This window comes from Corvus kubaryi, unplaced genomic scaffold, assembly GCF_017639235.1.
Source record: "Corvus kubaryi isolate FWS band 111438036 unplaced genomic scaffold, C.kubaryi_AGA036_p1.0 37357, whole genome shotgun sequence".
In the NCBI taxonomy this organism is placed as follows: Eukaryota; Metazoa; Chordata; class Aves; order Passeriformes; family Corvidae; genus Corvus; species Corvus kubaryi.
The window spans coordinates 15970065-15991533 of record NW_024581117.1 but is presented as its reverse complement, the minus strand read 5'-3'; the positions used below and the strand labels follow the sequence as shown (position 1 = coordinate 15991533).

The 21469-nt window shown below is 41.6% G+C and overlaps 1 protein-coding gene across 5 annotated transcripts; it reads right to left on the bottom strand.

Annotated features, from left to right (window-relative positions):
• Positions 1 to 20151, bottom strand: STOX1 (storkhead box 1). 5 transcript variants are annotated; one of them, XM_042033452.1, is made up of 5 exons: positions 6385 to 7202; positions 5253 to 5405; positions 1566 to 3721; positions 1390 to 1456; positions 1 to 362 (listed from the first exon to the last, which is right to left on the bottom strand). In XM_042033452.1, exons 2-5 carry the CDS (start codon positions 5383 to 5385, stop codon positions 343 to 345), a joined length of 2376 nt encoding a protein of 791 aa, XP_041889386.1. In that variant the 5' UTR covers positions 5386 to 5405; positions 6385 to 7202; the 3' UTR covers positions 1 to 342. The 5 variants fall into 5 exon arrangements, with proteins under 5 accessions (XP_041889386.1, XP_041889384.1, XP_041889383.1 ...); XM_042033450.1 differs by lacking the exon at positions 6385 to 7202 and adding an exon at positions 18825 to 20151 and having other exon boundaries at positions 1390 to 3721; XM_042033449.1 differs by having other exon boundaries at positions 1390 to 3721.
• Positions 20152 to 21469: the final 1318 nt, after the last annotated feature.

Below are 21469 nucleotides of genomic sequence, written 5' to 3'. Positions count from 1 at the left end.
TGGGTCTGAATGAAGAACGCCAGTTCTCATTTTTATTATCACAGAGACACACAAAAAATAATTAAAGATGAGGGCAAACAAAATACACATGACCTCTCCAAACACCATTGTCAAAAGTTTTAACTAACAACTTTGATTTAGAGACAGCCTCACTGATGTGACTGGCTGCATTGACAGTATGGGTACCTTGTTACAAGGGGAAAGTTTACAAAGCTCATTTAAAAAAATAATCAAATATTCATGACCAGAGTTAGATCAAGTAAGGAATTTTGTTGCAATTGTCCTTTCACTTGCCCTCCTCTTTGCATTGATATTTATACTTTTAGAATTTGGCAGGAAGCTTCATCTTCTTTTCAGTCCACCTAAAATAATAGAATTATTAGAAGTCAGACTTCACATTCCAAAACCAAACTGAGTTGGCTTAGCTTTTAGTGCCAGAGATGGCATCAGTACAAACAGTAAAAATGATCCTCTGAAATACATTTTGCTAAAGATTTCAAGTGTGCTTGGAAGAGTGCACAGCCAAGAGCTGCTTAAGGAAAAGATTAACAATTAGCAGAATTTCCTTAGAAACTGTAGTTTGTGGTTTGTTCCTTCATATACCAGCTTCTCAAGGTGACAGTACAAAACTAATGAGAACTCCAATGGTTTAATTAGTTAAATACTACTCATTTAAGATACTAAGAGAATGTGTCGCTGTTAAAAAAAAAAAAAAAAGGATGTGATTTTTAACATAGGTTCTTGCCAATTTGGTTAAGTTTTGGAGGTCTCCATGTACACCTGTGTAAAAGATTGTTTCATGCCAATTTGTTGTCCATTAAGGGATTTTCAGGTGTAATTACAGGCAAAACATACACTATGAAAGCTCAGGTGATGTACACATTCTCCTGTCTATTGTGGGCAAGTCAGATGGTATTTTCTACTTTAAATTTTTGTTGGATCTCTATTCTTTATGTACAACTGGAGAAACTATGACAATATCTAGTGTCATATGGTGAGATCTATGTGAGCTGAACCTGCCTGCTAACAGGAGCTTGTTAAACACAGTGTTTAACACTGAGTTTATCAAACACCATGTTTCTTAACGTTTCTGCGCTTGGCCATCTCTACCTGCAGGACAGATCTCATACTGTTTTCTTGCCTCATGGCAACAAATGCAAAAGACAAACAGCAGCATTTGTATAACTGATGTGAGAAAATGTTCATGTAAAAAGACTTAGCAGAACTATACAGTTTGAGTATTTGTGGATCAATAACACTGAAGTTTTAAAAAATAATAAGAATTTTGTTGTTGAGGAGGGAGTTTATGATTTACTGCATCATTTCTGCCTAAATCTGATGGTCAATTTGAAGATAAAACATCTTACTTAGTTTCATGTGTTTTCGTACCTTGGGGAGTCAATTCCACTGTCTCCTGTAATGCTGTGGTTTTCTGTCCCTTCTGAGTGTTTCTGTTCTGGGATCACAGGACATGTATTCTTAAAAAACAGATATTTTTTTCCTAAAGGGTTTCTCACTTCTTTGATCTGCGAGCCCAAGGCACAGAGTGCTTCTCCTTCTCCTACCTCATGTGTGAAGTTCTGCGAAGTGTCAGCATCAGAGTCAGCCTCGTCAGCGTGGCAGCAATCTGCCACAGCTGAGCCATTCCCACATTCAGTAAGGCCAGTTCCTTCATCCTTTCTGCGACCTTTCAGAAGAACCTGACTGCACAACCAGCTTTCTTCTGTGGAGTCTGGTTTTGGATGCTCTTTTGAGCTGTCTGTTGATTCTGCAAAGCTAGCACGTCCCTTATATCCGTGCTCTCCAGAGTTGCATTCATTTACAGTTGTGTTGTGCTGGGCAGCACAAGTACTGACCTTACAGGCTTTTAAGGACACAGCTGCCCCTGGCTTTTGCACAGCTGTACTCCAGTCTCTTGTGTCTGAAAAGGCATGGCCAGGAGGCAGGTGACATGATGCATGGCCTTCAGAATTCTCATCCAGATGTGACAAGTTACAGGTGTCACCATCACGTCCCTTTTGGTACAGAAGACGGAAGTTATCAGTAAATCCTTCACTTTCCAGCTCCATTGATCCAGGATGGCTGGCACAGTCATAGTTAAATATAAGTTCACTCTTTTTATCAGTCTTTGGTCTGCATTTCACACCATTTTTTTGGGTCAGATTAACACTGGCTGTGTAATTTGAAAGATGGACATTTTGAAATTCATTGGCTGTTCCATCTAACAACTCACATACAGTGTCAGCTTTGCGTCTGCAGTGCTCATCTTTCAGATAGAATGGAAATTCTGCATTTTCTTTGCACACACCGCTATCTTCAATGTAGGAGCAAGGGGACCTTTTTTTTACTGTTCTTTTATAGACATTTTCTTCAGAAATATTACTCTCTAGAAAGTATTTACTTTTATTATCTATTTGCAGATTACTGCCTTGTAGATGACTACCATTTTCACTTAAATTGTCTTTCTTTAGTTGAAGGCGAGACCTATTAGCATGGAGTAGGTTGTTTTGCTTAGCTTCGTCAGCCTCAGTTTCTACAGCCAGCTGTTCAGTTTCACAGCCGAAGGGTCTTGAGGAGGCCAAGGACTGTGGCCTTTGGAAAGCCCTTCCTTGCTTTTGAGTCCGGCACTTCAGCTGACTGTCAAAAACACCTTGGTACCCTCTTGAATGAAAGCTGTGAGGTCTCCATGGCAGACCCTGAAAAGGATTCTTAATCTGCTTCTTATATATCACATGGGATTCCACTGCTACATCAGGTGGCTCTTGGTTTTTGATGGGCAGTGAAATGTTCTCTTCCAGTTTCACATTTTGAGATGTTGGCTTCTGTATGTGAGATTTCCCGCTGCTCCTGCTAATCTGCTTTTCTTTCTTTGATTTGGTTTTCCTGGTGTGTTTTGCTATTTTACTTGGTGCCTTTTGAATACAATCCTTTGAAAGATGATGGTTTTGCCTGACTATTGACACTTCAGCTGAGGTACCACTACTGATGTATATTTCCTCTTTACTGATATATTTTTTCTGCTCCTCAAACTTCTGCATTAATATTGTGTGTTTAATCAAATTATCAACTGTAAGAGTAGGGTTAATATGCTTGATGATTTCATGTTCAATATCACGTGGAATATTGTCTAAGTCATCTTCATCCCTGACTGGCCACTCCTGGGGAGGAAACTGGGCTGAAAAAGTGGAGTACTCCTTCTTGTGTTTTTCTTTTTTAGAACCACTTCTCCAGAAAATACCAATGCCAAACCTTTTGCTTTTCAGTTTTGCTTTCACAGATGCCAGAGATTTGATGGTGTCCCAGGAACGGTTCTCAGCAGGTGCAGAGATCCCTTGAGTTTGAATTGAAGGCTTCAATTCACTGCAGCCTCTCTTTCCCTCTCCATTAGATTCATGGCTCATTACCTGTTGATGTCTTTGTTCACAGAGCATATTTTGGTCAGGGAAACAATGGCAGGATCTGTAATGAGTTACTGTAGGAATGTTTTCTTTCACTAGGTCTGCACAGGGCTTAATGTTTACCAGGTAAGTGATGGAAGGCGATGAACAGCAACAACTGTCCTCCAACAGAACCCTTCTGTTGTCTTCTGTGGCTTCATTTGTGATAAAGTATGTGTTGGGAGTCACAATGAAATATCCTTCTCCTGTATGATAGATTTTTCTTTCCTTAATTAGAGTGCCAAGGATATTATATAATAAATTGTGGGAGGGCACTGCAATGCCTACAACAAAGAGACAAGATATTTCAAACCAGAAATAAGTTTTCAAATAAAATGGGTGCTGGCCAAAAAATCTCTCTCATACAACAGTCCTGAAATCAACCAAGCATAAAATATCCAAAGCATTTAGGTAAAGGCCAGCTGTGTCTCTGGTTTTCACTGCAGCACCACTGTGAGGGAGCAAGGATGTTGTCTTTGTCCCTGTCAGGATATGCTATTCATGAGAGAGACCTTCTGTCAGGTACAAACTAAACAATGTCTTGTTCAAAGCATTTCCCTCCTGGCATGTTATTTAACAGTGACTTTCATCACTCTCTCTGAAGTTTCTGGTGTAGTTTGGTCAGATGTCAATTTATTATCTCACTGAGACTGGTCTCAGCTACTGGTTTTCCATCAGGTGTCACAGTCTCAGAGTCTTTAGTCTAGTCACAGCTGATCTCCTGTCCACAAAATTAAAAACTTCCAGCAGGGTGAAAACACAGCAAGAAATACCTCCAAGACCCTACAAACTTTGAGAGTGCTACTTCTGGCTGACCTACAAATTCTACCTTGTGGTTATCTCAGTGCACTTAGTGACTACAACACGTTCCTGGCACGGTCCTGTGCCAGTTTGTGGGGTTGCATTAATATTTTTCCCACTGCTTAAAATGCCTACCATGTCAGCCTATATCATTCACAGAGCTGTCAGGTTAAGAGGACTCAAAAGAAGCAGCTCAGTATCAAAAAAGCAGCCTACTGAGAGGGCCATGACGAGACTGTACAAAGTCTCAAACACATTAACACTTTGATGTTGCAGATCTAAGGGAAATGGGATATTTTTCAGATTTACAGAAAACATTTAAGGGAAGTATCTGCCACCCTATCAAAATCTCAGTATCAATATTCTGAGTTGGAAGGGACCACAAGGATCATCAAGTCCAGCTTGAATGGCCCATACTGGAATCAAACGCACCACCTTGGCATTATTAGCACCGTGCTCCAACCAACTGAGCTAGAAGTGATGAACTTAGTGTAAGTAATTTGCTTTCAGGAAGGAAATGGCTAGGCTATGACCAACAAACCTGAATTTGAGGCTGGTTATATTTTTTTGATAGCAAACACCAGATGTAGACTCCTACCCAGTCCCTTTGTAGTCAAAGTCAGCTGTGTTCCTGTTTCTTACATGAGGACTTAGAATCTCTGTGATCTAACAGTCTATTTTATGCAGTTCCGTATCTGGCACATAAGTACCACTTCTGTGTTTTCCCACTCTCTGGAAAGGGCATACTCTCCACATGCCACTGCACTCAGTTCCCTCTTATTCTCAAAGATTTATTACAATCTGTGAAAAGGATTACATCCAAGTCAATGTAGTGACACTCACAGATTGATGAGAAGTATGCGCATTCATGTATTCTATCAGGTGCCTGTTAACTTACCCTCCTTCACTTTGCCAGCTTTGGTTGTAAACATTCAGTGATCCCTTGTCCTCTATCAAAAACTCAAGCTTGATGATACAGCCACTTTTTAAAGGAGGGAGAAACAAACACGTTACCTGGATAATTTTTCACTAACTGCTCCATTAAAGTTTCCTGTGTGACCATCACATGATCTGCATTCATGTCTGATATGGTCCAACATATTCCTTCTGCCAAAGGAACAGAGCCTGACTGCAGGAGAGGATTCATGAGAGCAGGGGTCACATCACCTAAAAGAAAAGAAAATTATCTGAATGGAATAGTGTTTCATTTCTTCTGTTAGCTGTGAAAGATTTCCACTGAAAATTTCCCTTATCCTCAACTAATTTTCTTTGGCAAATTACTTGGAAATATTTCTGAGAGGAGGAAAGTGGTGCTAACACTTGTCAAGAGCCTTTGTAATGAAGGAAACAGAAGGTTGCCTTAAGCATGTTAGTTTGTTTGGTATAAAATTCCAGCCAAACTCATAATTTAGATTAATAAACAGGGAGCAGAGAGAGAGAATTATTTCTAATGACTGCTGATTTTTTAGAGGACTGCTTACATGTTAAACCATGCAGAACCTGTATTTCTCCAAGTAGCTAATGGGAAAAGGTCAACTTCCAACAATCTAAGTACAAAATGTTTTCACCAAGTCAGAACACAAGGAAAAAAAAAGACATGTAATAGACTTTGTCCCTTGTCTAGCACATAAAATTGAATAGAAATGGTAAAATGCCACTTTTAGACTGGGCTCTAGACCTAGAGATTATTTAGTATACTGGGTAGAGACCAAAAACGTTTATTACAGCTGCATGCATTTTCCAGGCTACCTCACTACCTGTCCTGGTAGGAGACAAAAACATTGTCCCTGTTCTGCATGACAAAAGCAGAAGTTTGGAGGGGCCAAGAGTGTGGCCCAGCTTCCCCAGTGACTGCAACCCCAGCCCAGAGGGCTGAAAAGGGTCTTAGTCCTTCACCTTAATTCCCCCATCCTTAAAACACAGATAAAATCTGTCCTCTCCCCTTCCCAAGATGGCAAAGCCAGTAAGGACAAGCCCAGCAAGTACTTCTGACACAATACCTGTGCATCATGTAGCTGAAATAAGTATTTTCCATGAAGTTGTTGATAACAAGGCATGAAGCAGGGACTCACCTGAGGTCTGTGCACGCAGTGAGACAATGACCGCATACACCTTCTCAGACAAACAAAAAACCAAAAAGCCTCACCTTTCTTCTTTTTTTTTAGTTAGACTAATGGTCTGTTCCCTCGACCAGGTGATGTTCTGTGCTCCCCTGTTCCGTGCTGCACAGAAAGCCCCTGGCTGTGCCCAGCTGCCAGAGCAGGCAGAAGGCAGCAGGGACTTCTGGTTCCCTCACAAGGCATGACCCAGTGTTAAATGCTAACAGGAATTTTCCCGCAAGTAAAAAGTGACATTTTATATTAAGCGATGTTCACGTTTAACTAAACCGCAGTTGTCTATTGGATGACACTGTAACCCAATATTTATCCTCTAGGCAGAAAACTACAACACAAACACTTCTCTGAGTAAATGAAATACACAACATTGCTTTGAAGAGCTTAAGTTGCTCCTGACCTTTGTTTTACAACTGCTGCTATATTCAACAAAAAGAACTCTGAAAAGAAAATCCTGGCATACAGTTTCCTCAGTGGTGTTGCTAGGAAACTCCTTGCAGGTGCAGAAACCATTGCAAGCTTTCTTTTTCTATGGGAAAGGCCATCAGCATTCAGTAATAACTCTTGTGAATGGCTTGCTGGCTGAAGTGTCTGCTGTGGGCACACCGTGCTGCTGCCAATTTCGCCATTTGTTCCTGCAGAGCACCAGACTGCTAAGGAGTAAAATACCAAGTGTCATTAAAATGTATTAATTATCTTTATAGTTTTTATCTTGTTGCTGTTGTCTGTATCTGTTCTGCAGCCTCAAATTCAGTGTCTCCATTCAGGGAAGGCTGTTTCAGAATAATATTTAAAACAAAGCATTAAGCATAAGCCAGCTTGATACTGAAGGAATTTTAACAAATCTAAAATCATGTTTGAACACAAGTCTGAAGTGATTGTTGCAGAGTCAATAGTGCACACTTGCTAACAACATAAATATTAGATATCATTCTCGCCTGACTTTGAAATAAGATCCAAAATTGTGAAAGCAAGAGTTAGATCATTGGCAACATTGATAAGCAATGTGGGTAAAGCCCCAGGCAGTACCCTACAAGCGTCTATCTAGTTTTTATTAAAAACTTTGTAGATTCACTTTCCATAGCTAAATAACTGTTGTTGCACTTCAAATATTCTCCCAAGTTTGTTGTAAATACATAAAAGCTGCATCCCTTAGATTTGCACATGGAGAAGACTTAACAATTTGTGCAAGCTGTGTTTCATAGGCCTAATGTAAAATCACCAGAGCACCATGCTCATTAAAGCTCCTCAGCGTTTGTCCTTTCACAGCTCAAAAACCCTGCAGAATCCCCTGCCCACTTCCCGACTCTATGTAGATCTGATGACAATCACCTTCCTTTCTTCATAGTCTTAGGAGGGCCTTGCTTACACCTTTGCGCAGGGAACCTGTCAGCAGTCAAGGAACTCAGCTTCTCCCTTGATGGTTTAAACACAGCCCCATTCCCTTCCACCCTCTGCAGGTTTTGCAGAACTACGTTAACCAAAGCCAATCTCGGCAGCTGGCCAGGGCTCAGGTATTCTTATCCTTCAGTTTGCTTTACAGGTCTGTTCAAACTCTGCTCATTACCTGGACACCTAAAACCCAAGAATAACCTTTTTGTAGCACTTACCGATCGCAATGTGGGAAGTCATCTGTAATATGAGCATTGGATAACAAAACTCAAGACACAGAAAAGCCTCTGGGTATTCTTGACTAGCACAAAGTGGTTTTGTTCCATCTCTGTAATGTCAGCATTATCATTTTTCACTGAGTTTTTTAACAATTGCAGAGTTTTTGCATCTTCAGGCTCTTCAGAAAAATTACATACAAGACAAGTTTTATCTGGGTGAAACCCAGGTGAATTCTGGGGGAGTGAACAGAGAGGCATTTACTACAACAGCACTCAATTTACTTCTTAAAAGTTCAGGTAAACTGTTTACAGAACAATAAAGGGCTAGGACTAAATCCATTCCAGAAAAAAACCCCGAAACACCTGTTGATACAGAGAAGACACAGCATGTGGAAATAGAAGATTAATGTTTCTGTTTTGTAGTTGGGAGGATCTGTCATGGAATGGATTATACAAAAGATGCCACGGATCCTGTGCGCCTCTGCATGAGAGCCTTGGCATATTTGATGTAATTCACTTTTTGCAGAATTGTACCAGGAAGATCATAAGCAAGAGGAGTACTGCTACCAACTGCAAGGCTTCTGCTTTTCTATAGACTAGAGTGTATCGTGGTCACATTTTATAGCAAAAATCACATTTTATAGTTAAAGAATTTTAAGGAATAAAATGCTAATAAGAACATCATAGAAAGTTGGGAACTCTAGCAAACTCCTTTTTGAACATTAATGCTTTTACAAGATGTGTTCTTATTAAAGAATAAAAATTCTGTGTAAATTATAAAGGCAGTTAAGATAAACATTTTCAATTTTAAGTATATAACAGAGAAACTATTTTGGCATGAGTACTCTGTACTAGATCCTGTTTTCAGAAACATCCTTTTAGTGAAGCAAAGAGTAAATAGTTCAATTAAATGAAACTGTCAAGTCTTGTAATGTGTTTAATCTGTTACTGAAACAAACAACAGCTCTCAGGAGCAGCTAACAATATCTGTTGTTTGATTATTTTGTACAACTCTCAGAGAAAAGATTAAATGTCAGTTTAAGGTCACCAATGCTTCTTCAGCTGACATCAAAGAAGCTACAAACACATGAAAATGTCAGGTTTCTGTACCTACTGATTCCTGCCTGGACAGACGCTCCCAAATCAGGACATTTAGGCAAAGAGTGCCCTCCATTTGGTTGGAATTTCTGGTTTTTACAGTTCTCAACTTTCTATGATTAACTTATCCTTATCCTTACTAAGTTCTTATTAACATTTTATTCTTTAAAACGTTCGAAGGATGATGCCATGCAACTTGATAAGAAATAACCCAAACAAAAACTAACCACTTTTTCTGCCTTCCCAACAATACGCAAAAGCCTATTCCCAAATGCAAGCATTATGAACTTTTGGAAATATGACTTCTAAGTGCTTTCTGAGGTTTCTAGCCAAGAGCCATCATCAAATCCTTACTCTAATCATAGTCCTAATGGCAACCCACAGTCATAATTTCTTTCAACAGCTATTAAAAAGCCCCACAGGCAGCTATGTTTTTGTGAAAACAAAGCAAGATTCAGGAATAATAGGAAAAACTCTCTCCTGCAACCTCTGCCCAAGTCCCCGGATAGGAACAAGTCACACAGCAGACACCAATACATTCAGTGTGGTACCATTTTCCTTAAGCTGAGTGCAGTGGGTAAGTTTTTGCCATTGAAATGTGTATGTCTGCCCTTCAGAGATGAAGCCCTTCAGCTCTTAGCAGGGCCACTGACATGTCCACTTGGATGCTCCAAGAGCATCTCAGGAGCAGGTTTCAAGCTCCAGAGGTACTGCCTGAACACATGGGCAAGAATGCAGCTTCAAATCCACTGTTCAAGAGAACACAGCCCAAGGTGTCCAGAGATCTTTGTTTCACCCACAGCTGGCAGAACAGCCAACAAGCAAAACTATATAAGCACATCTACCTTTGGGGCATTAACTGCATAACTGACAGAAAAATTCAGCTATGAGCAACACCACTGCAGATAATTATTTTTCATATAATGTAGCATGCTGATAGGTTTTAAGCCAATTCACATATGCATTGAACATACAGAGCACAGCTGATAGCAAGGAAGGTCATCTTTAACCACTTCAGCATTCAGTGTCAGGCTTGGTCGTAAAAGACAGGGTGATTCAAAATGTTCATTGCAAGGAGATAAAAAAATAACACAAAATTAAACGGTCCCAAGCAAGTTGCAAAACAAGCACCATGGAGCCAAACAACCAAGCAGGAATAAACAAGCCACTGGCAATGTCTCTGATTCCTTTAACTGTCCTGAGGTGCTGCCAGCCACTGCTACAGGAATTTGACACAAGCACAGCTTTTCCACTTGGCCTCATCCAAAAAATCCCCTTCGCAACCCTGGCATTTCTCCACTAAAACTGCTCTGCCTTTTCCTTGCTTCCAGCTTGTGCCCTCTCTTCTGCAGTAAATCTCAGACATTCAAATAGCTCTTTAATGTCCAAACCTTTGTTTTAAGCAGCAAGCAGTACTGGGGGTTGGCTAAGTACTTACCTATACAGTGAAAGGTTGACTATAAAAGCATCAGGATGAAGTTGTGCATTCCTGTGCCTGTACAGCTAAAGCTCAGCTCCAACTGCTGCAATATTCCTGCTGCCTCCTTTGCCTGGAAGTGCGCTGTCACATAAAAGGCAGCCACAAAAAGTTTATGATATAGAGCTTGGAAGTAAGATATACCTGTGGTCACATTCCCCCTCCCCTTTGCACATTCCCCAGCTTCAGCTCACATATACCCCAGCCCAGGGAAGTCACGTACTAGGCCTTCAGAGGAGCAGCACCCACAGAGCTGTTCCAAAGAGAACACAGCTCCCTGCAGAGGTTTTCCAGCAAATCGTGGATCAGAGGGACAGAGCTCATGACAGCTCACTCCCAGGCAATGCCTGCCTGTGTCCCACCCTACGCAGAAGAGGCTGTCAGAGAGCTTGTGCAGTTGTAGCTTCCCTTGGACCCAGGCCTCTGGCTGGGACAGGAGCCACCATCACACAATGCAGTGGAACCAAGCAGGCTTCAGATCTTGTTTTAGGACAACTCCCACTGCAGGGAGGTTTTTCATTCATCTGAGAACAAAACTTTAACGGTATGGGGTCAACTTCACACCTGCCTGGGAAGCCTGGGATGCTGTGGATGTGCACAGCCACTTTTCCTTCCACTCTCCCTAGCTGGATATCCAACTTTAAAGATATCCCCTTGCTAGAAAATAAGTTTCTGCACCCTTTCATTAGGAATTTATGGCCCACAGGGAAAAACAAAACAAACCAAAACAGTTTAGAAAAGAAAAGCAGCATCTTTACCACCACAAGAGGTCTCAGAGGAGTTGTTTGAACACTGCCGATTAAACAGCGCTAATTTGAATTCGAGGACTCTGGTCTGCAGTTCACAAACCTGTCTCCATGGCTTTAGTGCTATAAAACAACCTTTTCATGTTTCAGTTCATCCAAATTTCAGCCAAAAGGATGTCACAGAAGACAATAACCGAGCAACTCCACTGTATAACAGAAGGCTCAGTAAATGTCTTTTCAAAAGCCAGTTTAACAGAACCCTTACGGTGAAGATACTGGGTTGTTGAATCCCACAGACCAAAGTGAAGGCTCCAAAGGAAATTACAGAGATGTGTGTGCGCCTGTGGGGTGTTGAAAATGTAGAACAATTTCAGGGGGGAAAGTAAATTATACAGTCTGTGAAGCACCTAAGAGATGGAGGCAATTTCAGCAGAGAGACACCAAGATGGGCAGGCCTGGAACACCTGCCCTGGGAACCACAGCTGAGGGAATGGCTCTTACAGAACCTGGAGAAGAAATAGCTTTGGGGGGACCTGACAGCAGTCCCTTGAGAAGATAGGGCCAGGCTCTGCACAGGAGTGTGTGGTGAGACAATGAAACACAACAGGCGCCTGCTGGTACAGAATAGGTTCTGATTTGCTGTAATGAAAACCTTTTCACCTTTAAGGACAGCACAGCTGTGGAACAGTATGCCCAGAGAGCTTGTGCGGTCTCCAGCCCTGGGCAGTTCCCAAGCTGTAACTGAATAAAGCCCCGAGCAGCCTGGTCTGAGCCCACAGCTGACCCTGCTTTGAGCAGGCAGTAGGATAGGAATGAAAAAGTACAGCAGTCATCTGGTTTAGCTGGAGCCAGTACCTGTACCTCCCACCTCGACCACCCTGCTTTCTGTAACCCAATGCAAGGGCACTTCTGACTTCCATGAGCTGTGAAGTTTTCTGGGGTTACACCAAGTTAAAGAAACAAGGTTATACTTTCCTCACACTGTTAATGAGGTAATGCCAAACAGCATCCATATGAGAAAACAACTGGTTTTCTCTTCAACTCTCAAATAAATGGTTCCTGTAATCATAACTTTTGTTGCATAACTGAACTCCAGATGTATGGGCTCATTATTAGGGCTGGTGCTCTCCGCAGCAATGGAGTGGGCATGTCCTAAAGCAAGATGGCAGTATAGAAAAAGCTAAAACTAGCCTTGAAATGAAGTTACTGATTCTGAAACCATATCAAAGACCACAGCAGAAGCACTAGTAACTGATGAAATTTATTTCATTAGCTATATGATATTAACATGAACTATTGTCATTTCTGACGGAGACAGAAAAAATTAGGCCTGTTCAAATGACCCTCATCCTAAAAGAGCTTTAAGGCAGTTAAGACCCGCTTTTCAGAATTCAAGGTGCAAGAATTCAAAAGACATGGGATATAGCACAGCTCAGCCTATTTTCTTGAATTTTTTCTCACCCAAAAGGCAGAAGCAAGAGCTTTTGCTGCTGAAAGTCTTTAGCACCGAGAAATACACAATACATACTAAGGACTTTCCAAGTAATCTGGTTAGAGATTTTTTTTTTTTTTTTTTTACATCAGAGTAAATTAAGTTGAATGGAGCTTATTATAAAAAAAATATACACTTCTGTTCAGTGATACTTGCTAAACAGTATGATTAGAGACTACTTGCTGAGGTAGTGTGGAAAAAATTGCATGCACAAATGCTTTTACAGGTAATTCAGTCTGAGCAGATCTGGTAAACGCATCAGGATTCTGAAGAACATCACAGGCCCTTGTCCCTTGCTGTTGTGAGGTCAGTCAGTAGTTTGAATATAGCATTTAGGGTTAGTACAATACATATTCTACTGAGAAAGGACTTTCATAATACAGGATTAACACCTTAGTAAGAATTTTATATGGAAATGCATTAAATGTGCAGGGGTATTATCTAAAGTCAGTGGTAAGGACTAAATGCCAGCTAAAATTAGGTACAAAACAGCGTGAAATAATGTAAGTTTTACACAATCAGTACACAGAATTAGATCAGTAAGCAAATAATAGCAAGGTAGATTAAAAAGCTCCTTCAAAGAGCACAAATGTTTTCTTCCCTTTTTCCTCCTTAAAATACATCAGCAGAGTCACCACTGGAACAACTGTGATAACTGGTAAAACCCAATTACAACAGAATATGCAAGTTAGTAAGTTCTGAATCAAGTATCTTATTGAAAATAACTTTAAAAGTAATGTTTGACAATAAAACAGTTAAAAACTCAAACTGTTCTTCATGTTTGGTAGCCTATACACAGCAGTGCAAAATAAAGCACCGTTTTAGGCCATCCACTCTTTTCAGGCCTGATAAAAATAAAAAGGCACAGAATTTTAAATAATCCTAAACAGTTCAATGCAAAGCATGACCACATGCTGTGAGTTACATTTCACAGAAGCCAGCACCATTGAAGTACAACATTATTCTGCTTTGACTTGCAAACCTACATCCTTGTTTGTGGGGCAGGATGAAAGACACTGGAAGAAAGGGACTCCAAAACAAAGGAATCCATGAGGCACATCCTCAGCCTCTTGCTGAGCTGCCATCGTTAAGGTGGTGTGTTCCTATGTGTAACTACAGTGCCTGACAAACAATAGCCACTCCAGAGTCATGACCTTTTGTAGGCCAAACAGAAATCAGCTACTCACAAGGCCATAATTTCATCTGTAGCTTCACTAGACATGAGGCAGAACCATGCTGACACTGCCATTCATTGCTGTGAACAAATTTAAATTACTCAAATGAGAACAAGTCTGTCCTAAAAGCTTGCCAGGTAGCTTTGGGACAGGCATTTGTCTCTCATTTTAAGCAATGTTGAGAATTGCTAATAAGTAGGAAATGCTCAAATACCCAGCTGTGAATGGACCCCAGGTGTACCAGTGCCACAGGTGGCACTGCAAATTTGTTCCTGAAAGCTGGTACAAACACGCAGAGAAGCTGAGCATGTGAGGACCTCCACAGCCAGGCAGCCAGTGCCTGCTGAGCTCACTAAATAACTTAGACCTGGGAGTCATCACCCAGGAACAAATATAGTTCCCCAAAGCTGTGCCTGCTCTTTGAAAGGTGATTACAGCCCACAGGTACAACAGAAGTTTTGCTCCTTACTCCTTAAGCTGTTGCTGAACATTTGCAGGAGATTCAATTCCATCCCTTTCCTATCACGGGCATTCTGTTTGAATATCAAATCGGCTTCAGGGATTATCTGCTCATTTTTTAGCTGCTTCTCTTCTTATGTTCTGTGGGAGACTCACACAAGGAAGAGTGAGGAGCTAGACCTATCAGATTACTCTACAAATGTACAAACAAGAGCACAAAACAGTTCCTTGTCTGATCACATTCAATATGTCCAGCAAAAACATACAAAACTTGACACTTCAAGTGTCAAGTGAGGAAAGTGTACTGTCCTTTCAATGTCACTCTTCAATAGGATATTTCCCAAGAGATATAAATTTCCAGCCTGCAGCAGAGCCCTCGTTGGAAAAGGTGACCAGCACCTGACCTGCCCACAGAAAAGTCACAGTCTGCATGCCCATCCCAGCTTCAGCCTAACTGGAAAGGACAGGGCTTTCTTAGCTTTCCTTGGGAATAATTTGTAGCCCTGCAACAGAGATGCTGAACCGACAGCAAATTCAGCTTCTAAAGGCTAAGCAAAAATGTTTCAATTTGATATTTTCTTTTCTACTCGATAGGAATCACAAAGAGGGAGTCAGGCCGTTCAGGCACATGGGAAACGCTGCTGTCACGAGAGAAGGCAGGCTGGGATGACAGAAAAGAGCTGGTGACGACCAGGGACATCAAGCAAGCAGCTACTGAGATGCATTTTCCCGGACTGTCATCCCAGTTTCTCTCTGTAAGGGCTCTGGAGGTCAGTGCGCTCAAATCGAGTATTTGTATCTAATCTCAGCTGGGAGTCCCCTACTCCCCTCCCAGCACCGGCCCTGCCTGCATCCCCCCAGGCTGTACGGGAAAGGTGGGAGGGAGCGCCCCTCGTTTGGTGAGCAACTGACCGAACAGCTCAGCTAAGCACAGGAGATGGTCCACAGAGAGATGTGGGCATTTCAACAGAGTTTGCTCAGTTACCAGATCAAATGTTTTTTAAAGTAGCCCCTGCTTCACCCTCTGAGGGAAATTTTAAAATCATTGCTGTGATTTTCACCTTTTCTTCCCCTCCACCTCCCAAGGAGAATATAACAGCTCCTGCCCAGTCCTGGGTGTACCATGCACCCGATGAGATCCCCATCCGAAGGGGCGAGAGAGACATTCTGGATTTTATCTGGGAATAAATACAGCAGGGCAGTTTGTGTTATTTATAAGCTTTTAGGACTGAATTTTCCCTTTATTTGACTAAACTTCCGGTGACCAGTATCAGTCAAGGTGTAGTCTGTTCTGTGAAGTCAGGATGTCCAGCGCCCCAGTGTGTTTCTCTAGAACAAATCTCATGTGAACTGCTGGGATAAAGAGCAACAACGAGTTTTGGGACCACGGTGTCCTCTGATGAGAAACAGTAGCCAGGAAGGCTCCTTGAGATAATCAGTGAGGAGGAATTCTGAGTGCCGAGGGCTTTAAACCCAGCAAGCAACAGGGTCTGGATAATTCTTCACTGAAATGTTACTTGGCAAAATTAACGCTGCAGTGCTGCGTGCCCGTTGCTTCTCACCTATTGCCCAACAAACAAGTGGTTGTGGATTTAAAAGAAAAAAACCTCAAAAGCGTTGGCTCATTATTCCCATAACTCTGAAAACTCATTCCCAACACTTTTCATGTACCACAGCCAAGGATAAAGATACTGGCAGCCAAGTGATTCCCATCACTGACACCTAGTACACCCACACATTTGTGAAATTTCACCAGACGCTGCTGGAATTTACAAATACTGCTATTGCTACGTGTACAGGAAATGTTTCTTAAGAACCACATTGCTTGGTTCCCAACATCCCAGCCTTTAGTCAGGAAGCATGAAAAACCAAGTGGCTTGAATTTCTCATTATTGCAAACAGTTACATGAGAGCAGGTAAATTAAAAATGCAGTCAAATCTCTATGTAAAATCCAGGCAGCAAATGTGATACCAGTACCTTAAATTTTAAATATTGTCAATTGTTTTTAAAAAACCAAGACACAAGAAAACATTGTCCTTTGCATTTTAGTTGTCTAACTTGCTACTTGCTTTTCTAGAGCAAAATATATATAAGAAATGGGAGGAAAGTAATTCAGAGCAGAAAATGGCCATTATGATAATTTTTGGAAGATATAGAATATATAATTTTTAATCAGAAAATTACCTAAATAAAGACATTCAAATAGAAAGTTTTTTCAGTTAAGCTTCCAGAAATTGAAGTAAAATCATGAAAATATCACTTCAACATTAATTGACTGAAAAAATGAAATTCACAAAGACAAATGAGAGTACTCTAACTTGTTAGAAACCCCTTTTGCTGTTACTGCAGCAAGAGGCAGGACATTAGGGGAAATAATCTAATTAATTTACTGGAGTAACTTACATTTGTATTCAACCAGCCATGCTATGTATCAGCAGAGAAGTTACTAGGAAGCAAGGAGGTAAAAAACAATGGAGTCAAGTTCTCTAAATCATCCCCAGGAGACCAGCAATAGCATATTATTTTTTATCAGTGATAGAAAACTCAACTATAGTTAGAGAGCACCATTCCCAATGTACCTATAGATGTTACTGCTTTTTAGGTAGAGACCAATAAACCACTCTTCTTCCTTATAACACCTCTCCTGGATTGAGTTAAGAGGTCAGCAGGTTAATTTGTGATTAGGGAAGAGGAACTCCAGCTGGAGTTACCAGATGTTACCAGTTCAGTAAAGTTATCAGAGTGCCCAAGAAATGACTAGATCAAGAGATCAATTTTCTAGTTAGAAACTGGGGCTGCAACAGGGAATGGCTATTCTATACAAATTACTGGGAAAGAAGGGTAAATAACAGAAATAAGAAAAAAAGAATTATGTTATTTAAGCTAAGACAGTGTTAAAAAAATAATAAAGAGGTTGAGCTGGCCAAGGATAACACAGGCTAGACATCAGAAATTTTCCTGTTAAAAATTTTGAAATATATCATTAAGAATTCCTTAGGTCTTCCAAAAGTTAGCAATTTCTTTTGCTTCGAGAAAAAGTGCAGTTTTGAATTCTTTCTTGAAGAATTGCTAGTTAACTTCAACAAAAAGCTTTTGTGATCTAATTATATCCAGTCCTGCTTGAAATGAGGTAAAATGCACTTCTAACTTAAGGTATAATTCATCCCTAGACAGAGAGGATTGCAGAACTACAGTCAGGGATAAGTAAAAATAAACCTCTTAAATAACGACAGCTGTGAAAATCCCTACCAACCTTTGGAAATCCAAGTGAAAAGAGATTTGTTTGCACCTCACCAAGTACCTAGCAGTTACTACAGGGCTGAACAGCCGAATGCCTCCACTGCAGCATCTTCTAGTCTTTGTTAGCAGCGTTCCTGGTTTGATTGTTAATGCTTCCTGCCCTTTTAGTCTTGGGAAAGTTAAAGCACAAAGCGGTTCACATCAAAACGTTAAAGCTGATATCTGAGCTGCCACAAAGCAAGGACAGCACTGCTCAGGTATCACTTACCTGCATTAGGCTCGATAATTAGAACTTGGTACTCCTATAGTCACCTTCCACAGAGAGCAATCCTCATTAACCATGCCCAAACCACACAGAAAGTTGCAAGAACTACAGAGGTCCTGTGGTATTGTCTCCTTCTGCTAAAGGTCGGTAACACAAGAGCAGCCTTCAGGACAAACTGACACAAACCCCAGGGACCAAGAGTAAAAGAGACTCCAGGATTAATGACCCCAGCATATCGAAATCTGCCCCCACTCCAGCAACTGCAAACAGCAAAGGGATTTACTGACCAAAACCAATGCCCCGAGTGAAAACTGAAGGGCTGTGAGGCAGCAGTCAGTACCAGGAGCAGAAATTTAATCTGACCCACCATTATGATGCTGGTGGGTGTATTTTGCAATCACATTTCAGAGGACTTTTCGTGGCAAACATGCATTAAGAACACTCGATAATCCCCAGCTGTACTTTCTGTGTGGACTAAAGCCTCCATTGCAGCCTGGCTCGATAGACTGCAGAGATCACTAGAACAGTCAATTGCATATGTACTAATTGCAGGTAGCAAATGAAAATGATGGATAAATATTCACCAGTATGATGTAGTTAAAAGTAATGTGAATAATTAGGTATTTAGGGTAGCAACTTGAATGTGTCTGAGCCCGATTTCTACTTAGATCTTTCATGTCCACTTTTATAAATTTTTAGAAAAGGTTTAAAAGATCACTTTGTAGAGCTAGCTACTTGCTTGCCTTTTTTTTTTTTTTTTTTTTTTTTTTTTTGGTGAACATTTCCAGAGGAGCTAAGGCTAAAAGCAGCTGCTGACTTTAGACGATCACATCCGCATTAGGTAGCACAGTGCCTTCCCCGGCGGGCAGCCGTCACCCACCCACGGTGCTTTGTGCCCTCCACCTTTACCTTCTCCAGCAGCAGCACGTTCTGTAGCGCTTTCTCAGAGGAATCTTTGTGCTTACTCAATCCATAACATCCAGCCCCAGCGTTTTTTCCAATGCATGATCCTTTTCTTCAAATGTCCATGAAGAATGAAATTAATTTAGCCTTCCACTGGTTGTGAATGCACCTTTCAGTTCATTTCACTGTCAGGCTCCAGACACATTATATCCACTTCTTCCAGGAAACATTACCTGCAACAAAACACCGGAACCAACCGGCACACCTGCTTCCTACCACATTTTCCTAAATACCGAGTGCCCAGTCTACCCTGCAGTGGACTCACCAGGTCACCACAGGCTTGGCTGCAAACCAGGCTATCAGCGAACCCGGTTTGCCTCAGTGTCCGACTGATGGGGAGGCTGTGCCTTTGGAGAAAGCTGTGCTGGTGGTGCTCTGCTTGCTCGCCACTTTTCCGCCAGCCTGGCAGCAGGATTTTTGCCTGCCAGGATTTACATGGCCCGTCACAAAATGCCACAGGCAGGACTTAATCTGCCCTGAGAAAGTGGTTTGGTACTTCCAGCTGATGAAGACTCTGATGGCAGCTCAGGCTACTCTGCTTGACTCAGCCGGCAGCTCTGCAAGAGAGAGGATCTCACCATCGGGATCACTCAGGCAGGCAGCAACACAAGTAGGAAAGAGTCAAGACGAAAGCAAATTCCTTCAGTGGCACCGGAGGGCCCCAGCACTGGCTCTGGGCCTCTGCCACTGTGGTCAAGTCTTGCTCCAGCTCTCCCCTCCTGTCCCGTAGCTCGTAGCTCCAGGGCGGGGCACTCTCCTTCCCGAAAATCCCACTCTGGGCTTGAGGAACCTGCCTCTACTTTGCACTAAGATTTCACAGAGACAAAAGATTCCCTCCCTCCCCCTTTCCCCCCAGGATCAGGGCTCTTGCCCTGTCTCAGGTTACACTTCCACGAAGCGAGGGCTGGCAGAGCAGGCAAAGGAAGCACCAGTGCAGACGCACAGACCGCGCTCTAGCCATGCCCTGCGCGCTGGTTACAGGCACTTGCACAGGTCGCTCCTGTTCTGCAGAGCTCTGGAACTCTGCCTCCTCTCATTCACTGTGCAAAATCCTTGACACACACGGTAAGGGCACAGCTTGCTTTAGAACCCGGTGCTCACAGAGGGATCTGGTGTCCAATTCGGTGTGCTATTTAGGTAATTTTTGTAGGTTCTTAAATTGCGTGTTGCATTAGAATAATCATTTTTTAACTGTCTTCACTGAAAATAAGACCTGAAGTGGATTAATTTTCCTTTTAAGCATGAAGTAGGTAACAAAATTAATTCACTGCTCGGAACATCATTTGTACAGCCGTCTCTTATCAATCCTACCTATTCTGAGCCACTGCTACCCAAAAGCCACACTAAACAAATTCTGCTTTTGTCCATGGACCACCAATATTGTACATTATATGATCCCCACAAGTCCCCTTTTGTGCTGTCCATCACTACATGCCCAAATCACAAGACTGAAAATGCCGACTGCTCATTCCTTACAAGCATATTACTGGATCCTATGGATGGTCTGAGAATTTATACATGTGCTTCCACCCATACATGTCCCATACTAATGGTCATCTTTTTTCTCTCTCCTTGTTATAATGAAAACATCATCCCTCCCCTCAAATAAAAAAATAGAAGTAGTTATTAGCTTGATTTCAGGAAGAACACTAAGGCAGAAAAATCAGGTTCAATACTGGTAAGCAGCTAATCCATATCTTCAGCTGTTTAGTCACATTATATATGGCTTTCTTATACCAGAGGAGATGCTTGATGAGTGCAATATTTTCTCAGTTTACCAAAACCCTGAAGTTGCTTTTGGAAACTCTTCCCCGGGATTTTACAACTTGTAACATGAATGTTCTAATAGTTACATTTAATATTATGTATTTAATGAAGTATTTACCTCACCTGAATAGTACTTTGATAAAACAAGGCATGGGGAGACAAGCTGAAAAGGAAAATCTTTAACTGGAGATGTAGACTATCTCTTGTGAAACAGACAGGAGTCTTTCCAGATGCCTAAGAGAACTTTCAAAATTTCCATTTCTTGTAAGAGCCAAGCTGAAAGTGTAACCCATCTACCCAGCGTGTACATGATACTTAAAGTCACCTACCCTCCTTAAACTTGTTCTCTGCACACAAGCAATGGACTGTCACAGCAAAGGAGGTTGCTCTGTGAGACAATTGTGTTTTTGAGACCAGCATTGCAAGGTACTTCTATCTCCAGCTGTTCATTTCTACAACACGTGTCAGCAATTTCTGCTTTTTTAGATGCTGATCTGCTGGTTACCATCCAGCCCTGCTAAAAAGGGACCAAAAATGAAGGCTGCTATTCTCCAGCTGTCTCTGCCCCTTGCACGACAAAACAGGAATGTAACTGAACGACCCTCTGTCAGGAAAACCAAGAATATTTAAGCAGTACAGGGAAAAAACCCCATCTGACACTCAAATCCTGTAAACCACTAGAAAAGTTGCAAGGAAATCATAAAGCAAATTAGTACTTGAAAAATATCTGCTGGAAAGCAGAGCAGGGAGACTTCAGGCCGGGATTCTTTGTGTTTTTTTCTCCTCCCACTCTCCCCCTCTACCCAGCTGTTTGTGATGAAACG